The following is a 21,357-nucleotide window of genomic DNA, read 5'->3' as shown; positions in this document are numbered from 1 at the left end:
CCTGTTCAAAAGTCATTTTTCTAACTGTGAATTTAATAGGATATTTTAAAGTCACATTCACCCTAAGACAGATATGTAATGAAGTAAAAGCTGAAGTTTATGACTAACAGGAAACATACAATATTGTCAAAGAAATATCTCTTTAGCAACTAAAAATTAGCAATTTTTGTTTGCAAAGCTAAACAGGAATGAGAACAGAATAAATCATACAGCTGTATGGAGATTAACATACTAGCTGAAGTTGAATTGCACTATTTTTAACGTGCAACTTGACTGAAATACAAAAAATGTACAATATATACAGTGAGAATTAAGTTTAAAATCATTTTGAGAGGTTGTTTAATGTATGGTTTTGAACTTGGTGGTATGTGGTGCTTTAGATTTTTTTGTAGGCAAAGGAATTGAAATAAACTGAAATTGAGGGTTGGACTAAATGATCCAGAAGTCCCTTCCAACCCTTACAATTCTGTGACTCTGTGATTGTATTTAAAAATTACTTACTGATCCATCCGCTGGGTTTATGGTTTCGAATGTTTTTCCATCATCAGCAGAGATAAACTGACCATTAATGAAACACTGGTGTGGCATATTCACAGTCATGTTGTTCACATGTTTTGAAATCTAAGAGCAAATAAATAAGAAGTTAATTTACCTTTTTAACAATTAAGGTTTTAATGTAGCTTAACAGGGTTACATACGTATACATATATAGATACGTATAGTCAACATTCAGTTGAATTTTAGGATGTATAACATTCTCCATTAACAGCACTACCCACACTCTGAGATAGTTAAGCTGATTTCTGTATTTTTTCTCATCAAATCTCTATAGTTAAACAAATACTAAACCCTGGTTAAGGCTGGTCCCAGTGGAATTCAAACAAATGTGTAACTTCCAAAGTCAAGAAATTCTGACTTGCTTAATCACTTCACAGAACACACAGTCTTCCCTTTTCTTAGGAGCAAATGTGGCACATTTTGCCTCAGGACAGAAGGTCTGGAACCACTTCGATTGAGGAACTCTGGTAGGATAGTGCAGGGGAGGTAGGAATATTTACCCATGTACAAGCTACTCTATTCTTGATCTTGCAGTTTCTAGAACACTGTAGAAGACATTTATATATATATATTTCCACTCCAAAATGCCAATATATGGAACTTGAAAAAAAATTACGAAGAAAAGTTTGCATAGTCAAATACTTGACTCTCCCATTGCATCAAGCAATCTAGGAAAATGCAGTGTCTATTTCCACACCACCATCCCCAAAATAATAAATAAAGAATAACTAAAGAAGGGAAAATAAAAGGTCTTACGTAATCAATGACCAACCCTTCCTCTTCGTTCTCTCCTCTGAGTTTTCTGACAGCCATTTGAATAAAGTCTGCAAACTTAGTGGCCATATACACATCTTCATTCCGAAGCTGAATCTCGCTGTATTTCTGTTTGATCTCTTCTAGCATTCTGAGGATTTTAAAGAAAGAATAAGTTAAATTACAAACAGAAGTATTATTCAGATAAGCAAAATAGGAGAAGGTGGAAAGAGGTCGAAACTGGGCACCATTTTTCTATGCATTCAAATACACACGTGTCTGCTTCTCTGAGAATACTTTCTGATAAACTTCTGTCAATAAATGATTAATAGCATATATTGATTGACAAAACTGCATATGAGATGACCCCAGCCCATACACGGAAGCAGTTCAGACCTCTATGAGACTGGTATTCAATAAGGAGAATAATCCATTAATCAAAATAAAATATATACTAAAAAAAATGAAATGCTAAACTTAGATTATGGCTCGGGATATCTAACTTGGAAAAATACATTAATTGAGGTGACTCTGCACTCTGCGCAGTTGTATGCATGGGTTGAACTATTTATGTGAAGGGCTCCTCTTTCCCTATGGGAGTCCTTTGCTCAGTTTCTGAATCAGCCTCCTTGAGATACCTATCACTGCATGCAGACAGGTTTGGGCACCACCATGCTTCCCCACAAGGCTGCTGAGAACTTCACTTGAATAGAAAGATCAGTAACTCCGAATTTTGGGAACAGAACCCCATTACATTTTCAAAGGTAGAAAAATCAACCGTTAAAGAGTACTGGAAAATGCTGGAAATTTTTTCTTTCTAAATGCTATCCACCCTGACTTAAAAGCACCATGACAACACTGTTCTCATTAACTTTTGCTTCGAAATGTCCTTGTTTTGAGTAGTTGTTTACCTAACAACGTGCATAGAGGATGCTCCAGATTTGAAGAAGTCTGTGGTATCTTCAATTACAGCAACACTGCTCAAAATTCCTTTCCAGATAGCCTAATAATATATAAAAATTATGGAAGCAATAATGAACAATCCTTTAATTGCCAGAAGCATTTATCAAATTTTAGCATTTATCTGTATTTTTTAAGATATCCATGCCTACAAATGTATTATTTCAGAGGATCCTAAAACAGAAAACTATCTTAAGAGGATCTGGAAATGTAGGCCCCACATTAGCCAATAACATCATCAGCATAACTATATCAAAAAAGATTATTTTACCCATGATAATTTCACTTCATCAGGCAAGGAACCTAAATGGAACAATGTTAAAAATTTACAGGCCCACTTTTAAGGTTTTTACTAGCAATATTAACACTATTAACAATAACTTCTCAATGAATTATGGAATATGCTGTCAGCAAAGGTAGGAGTAGCCTGGAGAACTTAGTGACTGGATGTATGGAATTTCTGGCAAAGCTGAGTAGTGGTATAACCTGTATGCTTTCAAAGGACGTCCTTGCTAACATACAAGCTGAAATAACTGGCAGAATGATACATCGATCAAGTATAATTAGGTCTCAGAGTTAGCAGTTCATGCCTTGAACTAAAGAGTTTATATTTTTTTTAGCTATTGCCTCAGTCAGTCAATAGCTCCAGGCAGCATTACAGTTCCTGGCAAGAAGGTTGAAGGTAATCTTGGAGCAGCAGCTTAAAACATTAGTACATCAAGCTGCCTGGCTTGTGCCAGAAGTTATCGACTGTAGCAGAGTCAGCAGAAGGGAAGACACCTATGATTCAATTGCTCTGGCAGAAAACCTAAATAAATGACTGATATGGTTCGCAGTTAAGCATATGACATTCATTACCAAGGGGCAGATTACAAAAGAGAGCAGCAAGGTGCCTCTCTGGCCATGGCAACTTTTGCTCCAGCTGCCCTATCTGTGCAACCCTCTACCAGCTAGCTCCCCAATATCCAACCAAAGCAGTTTATTGAATTACCTTAATATCTTCTGCCATCTTTTTCTCCTCTTCTGTAAGTTCCAGGGTAGTTGTTTCATCAGCAGAGAAGTACTTAGAAGCAGGGATCATTTTTCCATCCTCAAACTGCAGATTTCTCACTAATACCTGAAAATTGAGGGGATATGATTTTTTATGCACCAATATGATGGCAAAAAGCAAAATGCGTGGCTCGTAGGAAAGTCGGTATGGTATATATAATATAAAACAGGCTGTTACTTGTCATTCAGATTATCCTCTATACTAATACATTTTAATCCATATTGAAAATGAATGTATTGAATGTGAAGCAAAACATGGATATCTTCCCTATAAGATGGCAGTGGATTGGTAAATACTGAACAAGTCAGCTACCATTTGTAGCTGGATTTGTACAGCCTGAGAATTCCACACTACCTGCACTTCTTGCTAGTTTACCCCACCCATGCTCATGTTTGTCAGACTGAGCACTTACCATCTTTCCATCATTACCAAAAATGACTAGACCATTCTTGGTTACAAGTCCAGGTCTTGAAGCACCTTTTAATGACAGCTCTTGTCCAGCAGGCACTGAAGCCTCAAGTAACGATGAGCCATAAAAAGTAACCATCTAAAAGTAAATGAAATTAAAAGTACGTAAACACACTTAAAAACCTAATAATTAAGTGACCTTGTTTGGAAACTTTAATACAATATGAAGCAATAAAATGTAAGTAACTACACATGGAAGCCCAGTTACAATGTAATTTCTGTGTCTTTACAACCCAGGACATGTAAAACTTTGCAAGCTGCCTAAACCTGCAAAGCTGCTTAGATTTAACATTATGCATGACTAAACCAGAGCAAAAAGGGAAGCAACTTTTGTCAGTATGTGTACAAAGCGAGAGAACAGCAGAAGCCTGACTGTATGTGCTTTTGAGTCCTGATCTGCCTCCAGGCTGGCACTGCTGAACAGTGAGTGCCTCTCATTTGGTCTCTTCCATTCTTTCTGGTCTTTCAAAGCATCACCAGTCCCTAGACACCAGAGCAGAACCAGGCTTTTGGAGCAACTTACACACATCTGGCTAATTTTTAGCTTTCCTAAGAGAAAACAGCCACAAATGGGGTGTGGAATTTACAGAGCATACCTGGTCATCTATTGTTGTCCATGCTCCAGGTACTTTATCATGCCCCCGGATCCAGTTGTGTAAAGCTGCTGCAGGTTGATCCCAGGAGATCTAGGAAATCAAGACATACCAGCTAATTCTTCTCTCTTTAGTTACAAATCAAATTACTAATGCTTACCACTTTACAAATTTTTCCCTCACTTTCTTTTAGCTGCTAAGTACAAAGAAAGGATCTGATTTAATATAGGAAGATCAGTGATCTCTATGTGGCTAATTATCAAAGACCAATCAAATGGGATGTTCTTCCTATTGTGTGGGATGATCTTAAAACTTCTCTGCTCTGTGCAGCCTTAATCTGTCCACAGATTCTCCTTCTCATACTGATACATTGAAAATATAACTATTATTAGTAGGTATTTATTCATTCATAAATAATATTATGATTAACAAATATAATAAGCACAGTGTAAATGTAAATAGTGTCTGTTTGCTTTTCCTAACATCCAACCCGTTTCTGGCAAAGAATACAGCATAGACTCTTGGTAAACAAATTAGGACAGTTATCTCCATTCAGTGCTGTCTTTGAAAGTATGGTAAGATAAGAACCCACGGAAGGCATGGCTGCCATCTAACTATGTGCAGATGATCCCAAGTAGATCATCAAGTTTCCAAATGTATGTAACTGCTGGCTGGCAGTCTAAACTTAACCTGGGTCTTCAAGGAGTTATCCCAGAAATATGAGGTGAGGAAACAACTGAGTTAAAGCCTATCTTCATTTCATGTCACTGCTATTGCAATCTGAATTAGCAACACTTTTTCTAGGGATAGGCACATATCACACTGTTATTCAACACTACCTCTGCATTTTCCTTTTTCTGGATCCCTTCGTATGTTGCCCCTTCTTCTGTCTGAGGTATACGAGGTGCCTTACCATCAGCAATTAGCTGTACAGCTTCCACCTGAGTAAAAAGGAACAGATTTAACATTAGCTTGGCTCTCCTTTTGCCTTCAGTCATGCCTGTGGCTGACAGATGAAAATTCTTCCAAAAGGGAAACGGTTTATTTCTAAAACCCAGATTTTCCAAAGACTAGGGAACCAAAGTGGCACTGGTTAATGTATATATCTTCTTTAAATAAAATTATTTGACAAAAGAAATAGCCTCAGAATATGATGGGTGCACCTAGTCACCACACACACAGCAGCTTTTTTAAATTTAAATTAAGCAGAACCGAAGTTTAACTAAGGACAGAATGTGGACCACATGTTTGCATTCACCTTTTTCCTTTTTCTTTCTGCAAAAGAAGTTATTTCTCTCTTGAAGACACTCAAGACAAATCTGACCTCTTGCCTTCTGCAGAAACAGGATATGCTCTGCCCACTGTCAGCAGCAAATATTCTAAGGCCACCTCCTCAGCTGTCGTGAAGCAACAGAGCTCCTCTGAAGTTTAAAATTCATCTGAACACCACAATATCTCTTCCCAATGTATAAATCTTCTCTACAATTCCTTTTTTTTCCTTTTCAAACTCTAGCAGATGATATTCTTTTTCTTTTAAAATGTTGCTATTTAGTACAGGTAAACATACCATAGCCTTTACTCCTTCTGGGAAGAGAAACCGGTTATACAGATCATCCACAGTATCATTTTGGCCAACATCACATTCTCGCTGCAGAAGTATTGGTCCAGTGTCCAAACCATCATCAGCCCAAAAAACTGTAAGTCCTGCTTTCTTATCTCCATGAATTAAAGTCCTGGAGGTAAAAGATGCCGTACAGTAAATAGAGAAAACGTAAAAGCAGTCAGGGCTATCCATCCACATGTTACACATTCACTTTATGTAGATAGAAAAGAAGATCCCAACTGTTTTTATCACCAGTTTCATAGTCAAGTACCCAGAGCTTTGATATTGTATATGTATTTTCATAAAGTGACATGAGAAAGGCTGCAGCTGAACCCAGAGGGCCCATCACAGTCATTGTGCTATTTATTTTAAAATGTATCATCAGTGGCTTACATGTATAGAGCAAAAAGTGTGCAATAGCTGTGCATGTTTGAAAGATGGAAGAATCTAGACAGCCTAAATAATTCCTTTTTATTGTAATTAACCAAGCTTCACAGCTTATCTGTAGGTCAGCAAGGGAAGCACAGTTGTCACACAGCTGAAGAAGAGCTAAACCAACCGTGGAAAATAATGTACAATTAACAGAATACAAAAAAAAAAAAAAAAAGATTTTTCTGAGGCATTTCTACTTCCTTCATGTTCTAGGATCTTCCCCATGGACTATTTTCTGAATAACAACTAAGATTTTACTGCTTACATATAGTCAGCTTTTTTCCCTTTATGTATCATTACCTTATGTTTTTAATTTTGAATTTTACCTCCTGTCTTCTGAATCTCAATTTTTTGTAGTAACACCTTAAGCTCCTTCACCGGGAATACCAGTATAAGTTTCCTGCTACAGCATTCTTTTTGTTTGGCACCTTTTTATATCAAACACCTATATCACTCTACATACCTCCCACCTTTATCACATTTGAGAAAATGGTTGTTATTCAACTTTGTGCCTTAAAAGCTGCTCCTTTGTACCTTTTACATCTACTTTGCCAGATTTTGTGCTCTTTCTAATTTTACTTATTTGGACTGTCTGAAGGATTTCCTTGCATCTCTAATGGTCTCCTTTGCTCTCTGTTCAAGTACTCTTTTCAAGTAATTCAGCTTAACATTATTTTCCATTGTGGGCCATTATTCAAAAACCAAAATATGCTTTTGCTTTGAATTTACAGTACTGAATCTTTAGATAATCATCATGATGCCTGCAAGATTCTCTTTGGTTTTTGCTTTTTTTAATTATTTTTATTTTACATTTAAACAATTCCTTTTTTTAATTTAAGCATTATGATAAAGACAATTCTTTTGGCATACATCTGAGTCCACTGTGGTCATAAACTGCAGTTTAGTTCTATCATAATAACATTTTCATTCTTCCACCTCTTTCTTTCCCTTCTGTGAAATCTCAAACCATGCATGAAGCCCTGCTGTTACAGTCAACTACGGTTTGAGGGGGGCTAGCTGCAATGGTACTATTCTGCCTACAGAAAACTATACATTGCTGATGTAGCTATGTGAGTAAAATATACAAATGTACAGACCACATCACTGATCTTTCAAGAATAACAGCTGCACTTGCAGTGGAAATAATGTTGAGTCTTTGGTATGAAGTGCAGTTCATGATCCAAATACTCAGCTGCTTCAGAGAAGCTATTCCATAGCAGTTGCAAGTCAAGAGAACTGTGTCAGTGTTTACATGAATAACGGATCTGGCCCAACGTCCTAACAGCACATGCCTTTGGTTTTGATGAACAACATGCAAAAGCTTACCAGTTGATTGCAGAAGCTCCTCGGTGGCGTGGTAAGATGGATGGATGGTAAATAATTGAGCCGTGTTTTGGGCAGTCAATTATATCCATTGGGATGAACTGTGTGCAGAATGGAAGGACATTTAGCTCTGCTCCAACCGATTTGTAAGCTGCAACTACTTCCTGGATAGGCTTGCCTTTAGCTCTCCATCTGGGAAACTTAAAAACAGGAGTGCCGTCCTTCTCTGCTGCCAGTGCTGAGAGACAAAAAATATTTTTTTCTTTAATTCACATTTAGTGTTAAAAATTCAAAGTGAAATGAGTTGTTGTATGACAACAGAAACAGATCATTAAATACATTACAGATAGCCCTTTGTACTGTTCTATATGCTGTTTCAATAAAACTTTATGCTTGGATAAATTTGATTAATTATGTCATTGATTCTCATTCCTATAGCTTGTGTCATTCTCAACTTTAATTTCATTCTGATGGCCTGGGTAATAAGAATGATGAATGCCACTGAATATTAAATAATGGCACTTCATTTCTCATCTGGCCATTACACTTGCTCACAACTGGTTTAGCAGAGCGTAATTTTACATTTCATATTTGTATGTGATTACAAATACGTGCTTGTGTCAGCAGCAATTTGCCATGTGCCTCAAATAATTACACATGCTAGCAGCCTTCAGTCATTTCTTCAATACTCTGTTTACTGATACAGCTACACCAAGAATTTGGCTCAGGGGTTAGAAAAGGCAACTGCATTATTGCAGACAGAACCTTCAGATGTTTGATAAACTCCACCGTACGTCTGCTTAACAGACCATCACAGAGAAGACAGTAAAGTCAAACTCTACAGCTGTTGAGCTGGATCTGTAATAGGAAGAAAAGGGAATATAAAAAATTTACCTAATTTAAATTCTATTTCTAATCACTTTTTGTATTTCCTTCCTCTTTTTTCATTTCTTCAATTGAATTTTGAGTTTGACCTGAAACATCATTAGCCTATTAGCTTAAGTTAATAAATACTTATGGAAACATCATTCCATACAGTGCCTTGGAAGTTAGCATGCACTGGAATTGCTTTTAGAAATAAAAATCACAGCTGACTGAGGATATAGAAACATGAGAGAATTTCACTTGTGACTTTAGTTGTTTGGTTTTAGTTGTTTTTAGCTGTCATCAGAAAGTAAAAAACAAGAAAGTTTATGGAAAACAACAAACATTCTGCAGCTCAATTAACACAATCATGATGGAAATCAGTAGAAGATTTGCTGAGTTTAATCTGCTGCTATTATAACTGCATAAGGTTTGTATAATGCAACCAACTATTATGATATGCTTCTAGAGCTGTATGGTCACATTGTCTTTTTCTAAACTAACAGGTATCTCCTATAATTTTTCCAATGTATGATAAATTCTTTTAATGAGGTTACAGAATGCAACAAACTTGAGAGCCATCTGTGAGTGCCACAGCCCAAGTAAAAAAAAATCTATGCATGATTCTTCCCTCATTCTGGAAAAAAACATGTCAAGACCGAACAGAAAAAAAAAAAGGAGAGACATTTGAGACAGTTCACAGAATGTAGTTTTAATTTCTCTTAATCCATAAAGGTAAGTTCTTTTTGGGGACTTGTTAATCCTATTAACTCACCATTTTTGTGGCACTGAAAAATAAAAGAAAGTTACAATTCAGATAATGACATCAAAGCATCTTCTTCACCATGCTATGTTTCACTGTATGCGTTCAGTTTTGAATACCTCTACAGCAACTGCTTAGAAAGTTCACAAAATCTTGGCAATGTAAAAAGGAAGAGCAAAGCCTCCTCTACTCCTTCCAAGGAGCCTTCCTTAGTCGAAATGGAAGAGAAATAGGCTCTGCAGGTACACTGCTGCATACAAGCTAGTCAGAAAGGGCAGAAAGCCAAGGATATACAGTCTTGGCCCCAAGCCTCGAGTGTCCCAGACAGGACCATGGAACAGGTGACAGACATTTGTGCTTGAGTGCAGGCTCAGCAGCTATTAGCTAATACATCCTGTTAAGTCAGGATCTAATCAAGACTATAGAACTGTTCCTCAAACCTTCTTTTATATATTTTGATTATTATCAAAATACTTATCTACTTCAGGATGGTACCTGTAGGTGTACATTCAAATAAGGTACTCAGATTTTATTTTATTTTTTAAATACCATAGCATATGGTCCTGCATACGTAGAAACAATTTTTAAATACTCATTAGTTAACAAGGTTAAACCAGTTCTGGGACTTGTGTTTTCATTTAAGCACAGCTCTTGCACTGAACCCAATGTACCAAAGACAATATATGCAAGTCACTCCCCCATAGACACCTTCTCACGGCCAGGCAAATTTGTTTTGTATGCCTGTAATGTCAGCATTTAGATTAAGTACACTTACCCAAAGGATCAGCTTGTCCATTCTTGTCAGGCACTGTGAAAACTCCTACAACTTTATGGCCCTCATTCTTCAGCTTGTTATAAACTTCTTGTCCAAAAATACTTTGACCTATAAGGGCTAGCCTTAGCTTATTCTGGTATGCCTGATCAAAAGAATTAAAACACACCATGTTATAGGATGTAAAGTATTTATGCTGCTGCTTATGTTTCTCTTTTGCTCTTTCAGCATTATTTTTGATTTAAAGTGGAATAATCTCTCTTCATTAGAAGAAAAAGCAAATCAGATAAGCAATAGGCAAGGTGTAGTTCACAGAGACCACGCTGAGCACAAAGTATCATCAGATACTGCATTGATGTATAGTGGCTTACCATAATTTTCATTAGACAGACTCACTGCTTGCTACAAGAGGTATAACAGGCTCCATTATCTTATTCCTAGCCATAAGATACAACATGAGATGAAACAATATTTTTGAAACAATTACATAAAATATTTTATCTTGGCATAACTTCAGTGCCCTCTAAATCCCTATAATTCAGTAGTGGCATATCATTTGTGGTAAATGTGGATACACAGAGAACTCAACACTGCATTAATCCTACCAAGTTAAAGGTAGCGATCATTCATTTGATCCTCCTACAAGGGAACATCACTAGATACGCAGTGTCCTCACTGTCTGAATATTTAACCACTGGTATTTGTGCTCTATGTCGACACGCGTTGTTCTTCTCCTTCCTCTCCTCCCTCTTTCATGAAGGCTGGAACATGAGGATACCTTGACAAAGTGGGTTATTGACTTGGATACTAAATGGTCAGGACTGCCTATCTGATCCTGCAAAACAAGTTATTCAAAACTACAGTCCATTTCATCGCAATTCATTTCACAGTTGAAATATTATGGATAAATCTTGCTGTTTTCAAGCTGTTTCAGTTCTGCAGATGGCCTCAGAGAAAGGGCATTATAAAACAGAAGGTTCTGTGACAGGAACATTGAAGTGAGCTTGTTATTTTATGCATACCATTTTTATATGAAGTAGTAGGCAATAACTAATTGTACAAAGGCAGCATTTTCCATCTGAATGAAGCTGCATAGCCAGACTTCCCTGTATTACAGCATTAGTCAGCATGTTTGAAATTGGAGTAGTAATAAATAATTGCTAAGGTGAACATAACTTGGGATGTTGCAAAATTAGATTTTTATGGCTGGACGGTAGAAATCCTTAGTGAGGGAAGTGATGCTGGTGTTCCTAACCAATGCTGCACTGCTGGTAGTAATGCCCAAAATACATTCACAATTTTGATTACATTAGTGAAGACAAGTCCCTCTTCTGAATTACAAAGGACACAAGTTAACCTTGCAATTTTTATCAAGCAAGGCACAGCGGATGCAAGTAGATTGTATAACCAACGCTCTATGACTGATATTTTTACTTTTACAGCAAAAGCACTGCTGCCTTACAAAATCAGTCATGAGACTTTCCTAATTGTATAATTATCTTAAGTATACCAGGCAATATGGGGAAAGATAAAATGTGCTGACTCACTGAACATGTCTGGAATGGTAGGAAATGCTCTGATCCCTAAGCTAATTTACAACGGGAGACCAACCAGTACAACAAAGAAATACTAAAGATAGTCCAGATATGAGTTACTTCTTTCATCCTTCTGTTAACATCTCTCAGTAAGAACACAAAACTGGAAGAGCTCTACTTAGTTAAAATCCAGTCCTCTGCCATCACAGGAGGCTGTGTAATACAATTGCTTTTACAGATTTATCCAACATCCATTCTAAATTACTTTTGAAGTACTTACTGCTGTACTCTACTGTTCTTTTGATACTTGGCTATCTTCTTGAAATTTACAGTACATATTTACCATCACTTTAAGAGCTACTTTCTTTCCACTTATTCACTAAGTGTTACATGTACCACATGTAATCCATATTCCTAAACTTAATTCTTACTTCATGTTTCCCTGTGAAGAAGTCTGACTACCATATTACATGGAACTGTATACCAGTCCCAGTTCCAACTCATGAGCTGCGATAAATCAACATCTTCTCACTATGTTAAGTTATATTTGCTTAATTCATGTTATTGTGGAGCTAAGTCAACAAATGGTGAGAACTAAAGAGAGAACATAGTCCCTGAAGGACTGAGGAGGTAGGACTGTAGATGGGCTCAGAAAGTTCCATTTCTTAGCAGCATAGCAGAAAAGGATCAGCCTGGCCCAAACCTTTAAAGGTTCAATTCTGCTGTCTCAAGTGCACAGAAAGTTACTCAGCTGGAGATCGAATTCAATTGCAGGATGGGTCTCGCAATTAAGCTATCACCAGTGATTCTTCAGTTACTTCTCCAATTAATGGTATGCGTACATTGTGTGATTGTCATTAATATCTGGCTTAGATGTGGCAATTTGCTTGTCTCACCTTGTGAAGACTGCAAAGAGCTGTGTTTGAGTAGCAGCCATGACCAGGCACATGGGTTAAAATCAGGGATCAGTCAAGGACATCCAGTGTTTGGGGTCTACTACAGGCCGCCTGATCAGGGGGAGCATGCTCACAAGGCCTTCTTGCTTCAACTGTGGGGCTGTTGTGCTCATAAGCTCTTGTCCTGATAGGGGATTTCAACCACCTGGATATCTGCTGGCATAGCGGCACGGAGGGTGGCAGACAATCCAGGAGATTCCTGCAGTCTGTTAAGGATAACTTACTGGTCCAGGTACACAGAGGACTGACCCGAGGTGAAGCCTTACTGGACCTGGTGCTCACCAATGCAGAAAGCATTACAGAGATTAAGACTGGAGGCAGCCTGTGTTGTAGTGATCATGTCCTGGTGAAGTCTGTGATCTGGAGGAATGCAGGCCAGGCAAAAAGTAGAGTCAGGACCCTGAAATTCAGGAGAGCAAAATTCCAGCTAGTCAAGGAACTGCTGGATGGTATCTCCTGGGAAACTCTCCTTGACAGCATAGGAACAGAAGAGAGCTGGCAGCTTTTAAGGACAACCTTCTCTTAGCACAAGAGCTCTCCATCCCCCAGCAGAAGAAATCGAGCAGAGGAGGCAGGTGGCTGGCATGGCTGGGCAAGGATCTGCAGCTTAAACTGAGGGAAAAAGAGAGAGATGTACAGGAAGTGCAAGCAATGTTGTGCAGCTTGGAAAGAATACAGGGATGTTGTCCACATGTGTAGAGATAGGATCAGGAAAGTGAAGGCACAGATGGAGCTGAACTTGGCAATGGATGTGGAAAATAACAAGAAGGGGTTCTACAGGTACATAGACATAAGAGGAGACAGACCAAGGAGAGTGTGCCACCTGATAAATGAGATCAGAGAACTGGCTTCCTCAAACATGTAAAAAGCTGAGGTGCTCACTAAGTGCTTTGCCTCAGTTTCCACTCGCAGCCAGGCTCCACGTGTCTGCTAGGACCCTGAATCTTTAGGCGTGGGTGAGAGGTGCGGGATCAGTACTACAGTAACAGTGGAAGAAGTCCAAGACCTCCTTATGAAACTGAATGTATGCAAGTCCATGGGGCCAGATGATACGCATCCCAGGGTTCTGAGAGAGATGGCTAATGTGGCTGCCGAGCCGCCCTCCATCATATTTGAAAAATCATGGCTGTTGGGTGAAATCTCCAATGACTGGAAAAAGGGAAACATTACTCCCATTTTTAAGAAAGGGAGAAAGGATGACCTGGGGAACTACAGGCCAGCGAGCCTCATCTCTGTGCTGACCCTCCTGGTTACCGTGTTCAGGTGCATACAATGTGAAAAGGTGATCCAAGACAGCCAGCATGGCTTCACCAAGGGCAGATCCTGCCTGACCAATCTGGTGGCTTTCTATGACATGATGGCATCGGTGGACAGGGGAAGGGCAACGGATATCATCTACCTGGACTTTTGCAAATCCCCTGACGTGGTCCCTCACCACATCCTTCTCTCTATATTGGAAGAGTTATGGATTTCAAAGATGGACAGTTCAATGGATTAAGAACTGGTTGGCTGGTCACAGCCAAAGGATTGTGATATATGGTTCTATGTCTAGGTGGAGTTTGGTCACAAATGGTGTCCCCCAAGGGTCAGTCTTGGAACTGGTGCTCTTCAACATCCTTATCTAAGACATAAACGATGGAATTGAGTGCACCCTCAGCAAGACTGTATATATACCAAGCAGAGCAGTGCAGTCGATACACTGGAGGGAAGGAAAGCCATCCAGGAGGACTTGGACAGGCTGGAGAAGTGGGCCCCTGTGAACCTAATGAAATTCAACAAGGCCAAATGCAAGGTGCTGCACTTGGGCTGGGGCAATCCCAGGTGTTTATATAGACTGGGGGAAGAACTCATGGAGAGCAGGACTTGTGGGTCCTGGTGGTTGAGAAGCGGGACATGAGCCAGCAGTGTGCACTTGCAGCTGGAGGGCCAACTATATTCTGGGCTGCATTAAAAAAGGCATGGCTAGCAGGGAAAGGGAGGTGATTGTCTCCCTCTACTGACTTCTTGAGAGGCCCCATTTGGAGTAGTGCGTCCAGGCCTGGAGCCCCCAAAACAAGACAGACATAGAGCTCTTAGAATGGGTACATAAGATGATCAGAGGGCTGGAGCACCTCTTCTATAAAAGTTGAGGGAATTTGACTTGTTTAGTTTGGAGAAGAGAAGGCTCTGGGGAGACCTCACTGTGGCCTTCCAATGCTTTTAGGGAGCATACAAACGAGGAAAAATGACTGTCTACATGGGTTGATGGTAATAGGACAAGGGGGAATGGTTTTAAACTAAGACAAGGGAGATTTAGGCTAGATGTCAGGAGGAAGTTTTTCACTCAGAGGTTTGTGACGCATTGGAACAGGATGCCCTGAGAGGCTGTGGATGCCCCATCCCTGGACACAATCAAGGCAAGGTTGGATGTGGCTCTGGGCAGCCTGGCCTAGAGGTTGGCGACCCTGCCCCTGACAGGGGGATTGAAACTATGATCTTTGAGATACTTTTCAGCCCAGGCCATTCTATTATTCTATGACCTTAACATGTGCTCTGTCATTCGCAGAAACCAGGAGCCAAACTCACAAGTCTGTTGGGTTCACTGGAAGAAATCCTATATGTGGAAGGGCTTGTACATTGAGACCACAAATTCAGTCCTTCATTTTTTGTCTTATTTGAAAAATGATTCTATGATTCACTGCAGAAAATCTAATACCCAGCTCCTATCTTACTTTGGAAATGCTTCTCAAGCATTTTTACCTAAGATGAGTTAGACCTGTGAAAGTGGGAAATCCTTTTTGAAGAGTTTAGTATGAACAAAACACTCAATTAAAATGGAAAGTTCTATAAAATTACACAGAAACAAAAGAACAGTTTGGTGTTTTCTCTGTTACAAAAAATGGCGTGTTTGGTGTTTTCTCTGTTACAAAAAATGGCGTATTTGGGGTAGGTTATCATCAGTACCCTTCACCACAAAAATGCAGAAAGGAGCTCTTTACAGAATATCAAAATTATGTTATTGAATTAGGTGATGGATGGGTATTGGAGCACTATCACTGGCATATCCAAAGAACAAACCCGTCACTGTTTCTGTCAGCAATGTTAGGAGTTATACTGGATTTCATTTGCAGTTGTCTGGCTCACTGTGGATATATGATATTCACTAACAGACGCTTTTCTTTTTCATGGGAAAGCTAATGGTCACATATTCACAGTGCACCTCTTGCATTCTTCCTGCAAGGATGCCCAATTCCTACTTGAGGGAGACAATTGAGCTCAGGTGGTTTGGAGAGATCCGGTCTTAATATTTCGTTAGTTCAGTAATCACAGGATAATGGGGTTAATATCACATTGCTCCCAAAAGATAAGTTGGTGCTCACTCTACCATAATTCTGTTGTTTTTGAGTTCAACACTGCAGAGAAGCAGACAAATGCTGCTAACTTTTCTGTCAAATTCTACTTCCTAAAATACAGAGACAAGTCCAAGAGTTACAAATTCTTTCCTAAGAGTGTCATGCTACAAAACTTTTGCCTAGATGAACATATATTTCATCGTGAAAAATCATTTCCTGTGACTGTCTGCCATACGTGGGCACGTACACAGGTCTAACATACTGGGTTATCAAATTCTAATCAAATTTATTGCAGGTGAATGTTCAATAACTGCTACTTTGTGATGCTACCAAAAAGACTGTAGTATTGTATTTATTCTCTATAAGAACATAGCGAACCTAGTAAATATTTCAAAATGCTGGATCTTTTCCAAGATGAATTTAAAATCGCGCTTCCTCTGAAAAGCAGTGCTGCACTGGGATTTCTGCTGAGGATACCCTACACACACTAAATTCCAGTGCCTCCAAATAGAATCCGAGTGTAGGGCCTCCCTCACACCCACTACACATCTCTGGGCTCACAACAGCCATACATTCTCATCTGTCGGCCCTCCTGCCTGAATTCCATGTTCAGTCTCTTTATTCTGAGCTTTTCATGCAGAGCCCTTAGGAGGACTGCACAGTAAACTGAGCAAGCACAAAACACAGCGCGTTCTTTAGGAAAGCAGAAGCCTTCGCCCAGCTTCAGCTTGCCAAACCTAAGCATCTGGATAATTTGGACCGGGTAGGGCACCTCAAGGCACTTGTACGGTCTAGAAACTGAAGAAGACACAGAGAACAGGTCGGATCAAGCGCTCGGAATTGCAAGAACCTGAGGCGGGGGCACTCAGGCCGTGAGGCAGAGCCACGGGAGCAGCCCACCGGGGCGAGGTGGCAGCCACAGGCTCCCGCCGGGCCGCGCCAGGAGCCGAGCAGCTCCTTCCAGCTGCATCCCTGCGGCGCCCATTTGACGGCTGCGAGCCGGGCAGGATGCTGCCCCGCTGCCTCCCGAAACCTCTCGCCCTCTCCGCGCCCGTACGCGTCTTACAACCCCTCGGCAGCGAGGGCAACGCATCATCCCCGACCCCCGCCCGCCTCGGCTCGGCCCTGCCCCGGCCGCCTCCGTCCCCCGCCCCGCTCACCGCGGAGCTCGTGCAGACGGTCCGCAGCAGGCGCGGGGCCGCCCGCAGCATCTTGCGGAACGCGATCGGGCGAGCGGCGCGCAGACCCGGCGGAGCGCTTCGTCTGACGCAACCCACGCCGATGGCGCCCGGCGAGCTTCTGCGGCCCTGCCGCGGCGGCGCGGCCCCGCCCGGGGAGTGGAACGGCGGCGGCGAGGCAGCCCCGCACCTGCCGCCACTGGCCGGGCAGCAGCGGGCAGCCGCCGGAGGCAGCGCCGTGCCGGGGCACGCGGGGCGGTGACGGGCTCCGTGTCGTTCTCAAGCAATAAGAGCATCATTTTGTTGCAGGTAGAATGCTAGAGTCGTTAAGATGGAAGATCATCTAGTTCTACTGTCAGCTCAACCCCACCGTGCCCACTAACCATGTCGCTCAGTGCCACGTCCACACGGCTCTTGAACAGGGGGGACAGTGACTCCACCACCTCCCTGGGCAGCCTGTGCCACTGCAGCACCGCTCTTTTGAAGAATTCTTCCCTAATATTCAACCTGGACTTCCCCTGGAACAACGTCACAACATTCCCTGTTGTCCAATCGCTGTTATCTGTGAGAAGAGGCCGACCCCCACCTTATCACAACCTCCTTTCAAATCATTGTAGGGAGCGATAAGGTCTCCCCTGAGCTCCTCTTCTCCAGACTGAACAACCCCAGCTCCCTCAGCCGCTCCCCATGAGACCTGTGCCCCAGACCCCTCACAGCTCCATTGCCCTCCTCTGCACACACTCCAGGGCCTCCATTGTCTTTCCTGTAGTGAGGGGCCCAGAAGCACTCAAGGTGCAGCCTCACCAGTGCCAAGTACGGACGGACTGCCCTCTCTGCTCCTGCTGACTGCTGCTTCCAAGCACAGGATGCCAAGATGCCATTGGCCATCTTGTTGGCCCGGGCACACTGCTGGTCATGTTCAGCCAGCTGTCCACTAACACCTCCAGCTGTGGCATGAAAATCACTCCTATACTGCAGAGTTTGGAACTGGATTCAAACATTGCCAAAGATTAGATTCCAGATCTTGGTTCATGATCCAGAATCCTCTCCAACTACAATACCAAACACCTGGCACTTAGCAGCTGACAAGCAGCCTTACGGCAAAACACCTTGTATTCCTAGATAAGCAATTTGTAATGACTTACAACCCTATTCCTTATACTCCCACAGCATAGACAATACAGCAATCCATGCAGAATACACTAGTACCTTAATTAGTTGGCACACCTTGGTCTCCAAAACACAACTTCAAACCCACTGAGCCTGTATCTCCATTTATTATGGCTTTACACCACAAACTATTAAAATGTCAGGTGACAGAAGATATTAATCACGGGAGAAGGTGTCCCTTGTCAGTAGAATCACAGTGTAAGGAATAGCAGGGCAGTAGGGTTTTGTAGTAATGAAGGGAACGAAGAGGGAGAAGGAGATGTAAAATCACATGCAAGAATGGTATCTGCATACCATCTGCTTCTTTCTTGTTATCAGAGTTGATTAGCTGAAATGCAAGGGCTTTTAAAACCCACCTACTAAACTTGCCATGTAGAACTTCAGGGATCAGTATAAACATTCATAGCCAATTCAAATCACAGGATTTTTTTTTGTTGTTGTTACCTGGAAAATAACTACACTGTCTCAGAATGAGCAACAGTGACTTGCAAATTATCAAAATTTCTTGTTAATCCAGGGAGGAATCCTAGCTCTGATGTTATCAGTGTAGATTTTTGCAATTGATTTGATGCACATTTTAAATATTGAGATGTTTTTGGTTTTTTTTCCTCTTGGTTTCTTTCTTCCCATTCTGGTTCCTGGCTCTTAAACACAAAATTTAACTTTGAAAAAAATTGCTGTTATCTATAGTAAGATTTCCAGCATGGTCTTCCCCTGAACCCAACTGATTTCCATTCCCTTCTTTTCCAGTAAAATATGTCAGCGAGGGGGACAAACAAAAAGGGCGATACATATAACAGTGTGATACACAAATGTTATTCCTAAGGTAAACTTGCTTGTCCAACAGCATGCCCACAAAGCAGAATGTTTGTAAGTGCAGAAATGTACAGAGCAGCTGTTAAACTGAATCCACTGAACATAATATGACTTATGTAAAGCAGAAGTTACTGTTTCTAGATTATCTTTAATAATCAAGAATTGGCAAGACCCCTGCAGAAGGCTGTGTTCCACAACACAGAGTAACATGCATGTACTGAAGTGCTTGGGAAGCTGCTAAATCTTCCAGAATTTATTTTCTTCAGAGAATCACACCCTGGGATTTAGTAGTTAGCTAAACTAGCTCTGTATTGGCTTTTTGTAGTTGAAAATCAGCCTTAATGGGGCTTTTCATAATGAAGAAACATTTGGTCATAGTTCAGACCCACATTCCTTAGGAGTACTTTACAGTTCACCCAGTTTGAAAGACTAAGTGATTAAAAAAATAAATTGAGGCTTTGTACTGGTTATTCCCAAACTATGTTAATTGGATGACAAGTTTCAACTCAAATTTTGTACAGCAGCAACTCTTCTTGTTTTGCCACTCACCAGCACAGGAAGCTTCTATTTCTTCTTTTCTCTCTTCAATATTTGTATACAAAACTTGATTTATTTATTTTTTATTTTTTTTCCATTTCAGCCTTAAACTAATCTCAGGCTAGAAACTCAACATGGTTTCTAGAGAAGCTTTCATAGCCTACTGATACAGACTTTTTGCCATCTAGACAACCCCTGAAATCATATGCTTAATGTTTCATGTTTCCAGAGTAACAAAACAGAACATATATTTGATGAAGAAAGGGAATTATTTTACTGATTTAAGCAGCAGAAAGAATGATCACGTTCAGATGCCTTACTCATATATATGATCAGAAGTCTCTCAAATTCTACACAATAAGCTAGAAACTACTTTTGAAAAGGGTAGCATTATCTTTGTGGATCACAGTAGCAAAGAGCAAGTCTCAGATAGTAAACATTTTCTGGGAATCCCACCATAAAAACTGAGCAAGAACTTCATTTTACTCATAATATTCATTGAGATGAGAATTAAACATTCTACAGACAAGGAATGTAAAGCACAGTTAGATTCCTGCAGATCCAGCAAGCCAAATTCCTTCCTCTGTAAGTAACTACAATTCTACTAATCTTGCTGAAGCTGTGCCTGCATACACTAGAAGCAATGTTTTCTCTGGGTGCATTTCACCATTTTAAAAAATAAAATGGATCCTACTTGCATTGTTAAGTTTTCCACTAAGCTATCAAACATCATAAAAGTGCCATGAAAAAATCCCCACATAACTGTACTGGTGGAGCCAGGAGTTGGACTTGATGATCCCCATGAGTCCCTTACAACTTGGATAACTCCATGGTTCTGTGTTTCAAAGGAAAAAAAAAGTTCAAGGCCTCACACAGTCAAGCCTGTGTTGTTTTACCGATTTATGAATAACTAGCCATTGCAAAAACAAGTTAGTTCTCCTGTGTTTTGGACTTTAATCTCCCTCCAACCTCTTATAGGGCTCAGGTATAACAACTGATTTCAGCTGGTGCAGATTTACATAAGAAAAGAAATAGAAAAGTCCAATAAGAAATTTTACTTTCCTGATCATTTTTGTCTGTTCAAAAGAAATGAATCCTGTCTCAACTGTGCACCTCTTCGATTTCCAAGAATATCTGTGCTAAACGAAATCTAAAGATTTTTCTGACTGATGTAATTTCTAAAGATATTAGCAGATACCTGAGCAATCTTAGCAAGTTCTTATAAGCTTGTACAAAATAAAAACTTCCTAGCATGCATGAAAACCCTAAGCATTACTTGACTTTCAGAAAAGATGCTTATAAAATCTGTCAGCTTATCAATTTATCAATTTATTAAAATTTATCAATCGGAGCTGAGCTACTCTTACTGTGACTAAAACAACACGCTTCAGGATAAAATCCAAGTAAGAAGAAATATAAATTGTAGCAGCTGCTACAATAAATTGTACGCGACAAACACTGCCACCTAGTGAGGCACAAGAAAAACAATCAGTCTTCTAAATAATTGCATCATAAAGGGCGCCATAAAATTTAACTGGTGTACTTGTTCTATTCTGTGATTTTTTTGTTGGGTTATGCAGCCTCCTGCTCTTTTTTAAGAAATACATTACTTCAACAATTTTCATTCTTAAATGTAGAAATACAAGAAAGACTATTCAGAGAGGAAGCTGTGGAGCAAGATACACAGCATGAG

The 21,357-nt window shown here is 40.3% G+C and overlaps 1 protein-coding gene across 1 annotated transcript in view; it reads right to left on the bottom strand.

The window, feature by feature from the left end:
- Positions 1-21,357, bottom strand: part of ALDH1L2 (aldehyde dehydrogenase 1 family member L2) — a 33,631-nt gene that overhangs the window by 10,396 nt on the left and 1,878 nt on the right. Inside the window, 13 exon segments of the mRNA XM_065740893.1 lie at positions 502-621; positions 1,315-1,462; positions 2,223-2,314; positions 3,263-3,388; positions 3,735-3,869; positions 4,387-4,476; positions 5,223-5,324; positions 5,951-6,116; positions 7,745-7,979; positions 10,144-10,285; positions 17,124-17,181; positions 17,183-17,419; positions 17,959-18,128. Of these exon segments, the coding sequence (XP_065596965.1) occupies positions 502-621; positions 1,315-1,462; positions 2,223-2,314; positions 3,263-3,388; positions 3,735-3,869; positions 4,387-4,476; positions 5,223-5,324; positions 5,951-6,116; positions 7,745-7,979; positions 10,144-10,285; positions 17,124-17,181; positions 17,183-17,419; positions 17,959-18,128 (1,821 nt within the window).

Source organism: Cyrtonyx montezumae, unplaced genomic scaffold, assembly GCF_038088225.1.
Source record: "Cyrtonyx montezumae isolate F1298 unplaced genomic scaffold, pur_monq_1.0 scaffold_3, whole genome shotgun sequence".
In the NCBI taxonomy this organism is placed as follows: domain Eukaryota; kingdom Metazoa; phylum Chordata; class Aves; order Galliformes; family Odontophoridae; genus Cyrtonyx; species Cyrtonyx montezumae.
Note: the sequence above shows the minus strand (reverse complement) of the source record. Positions and strands in the feature narration are given on the sequence as shown.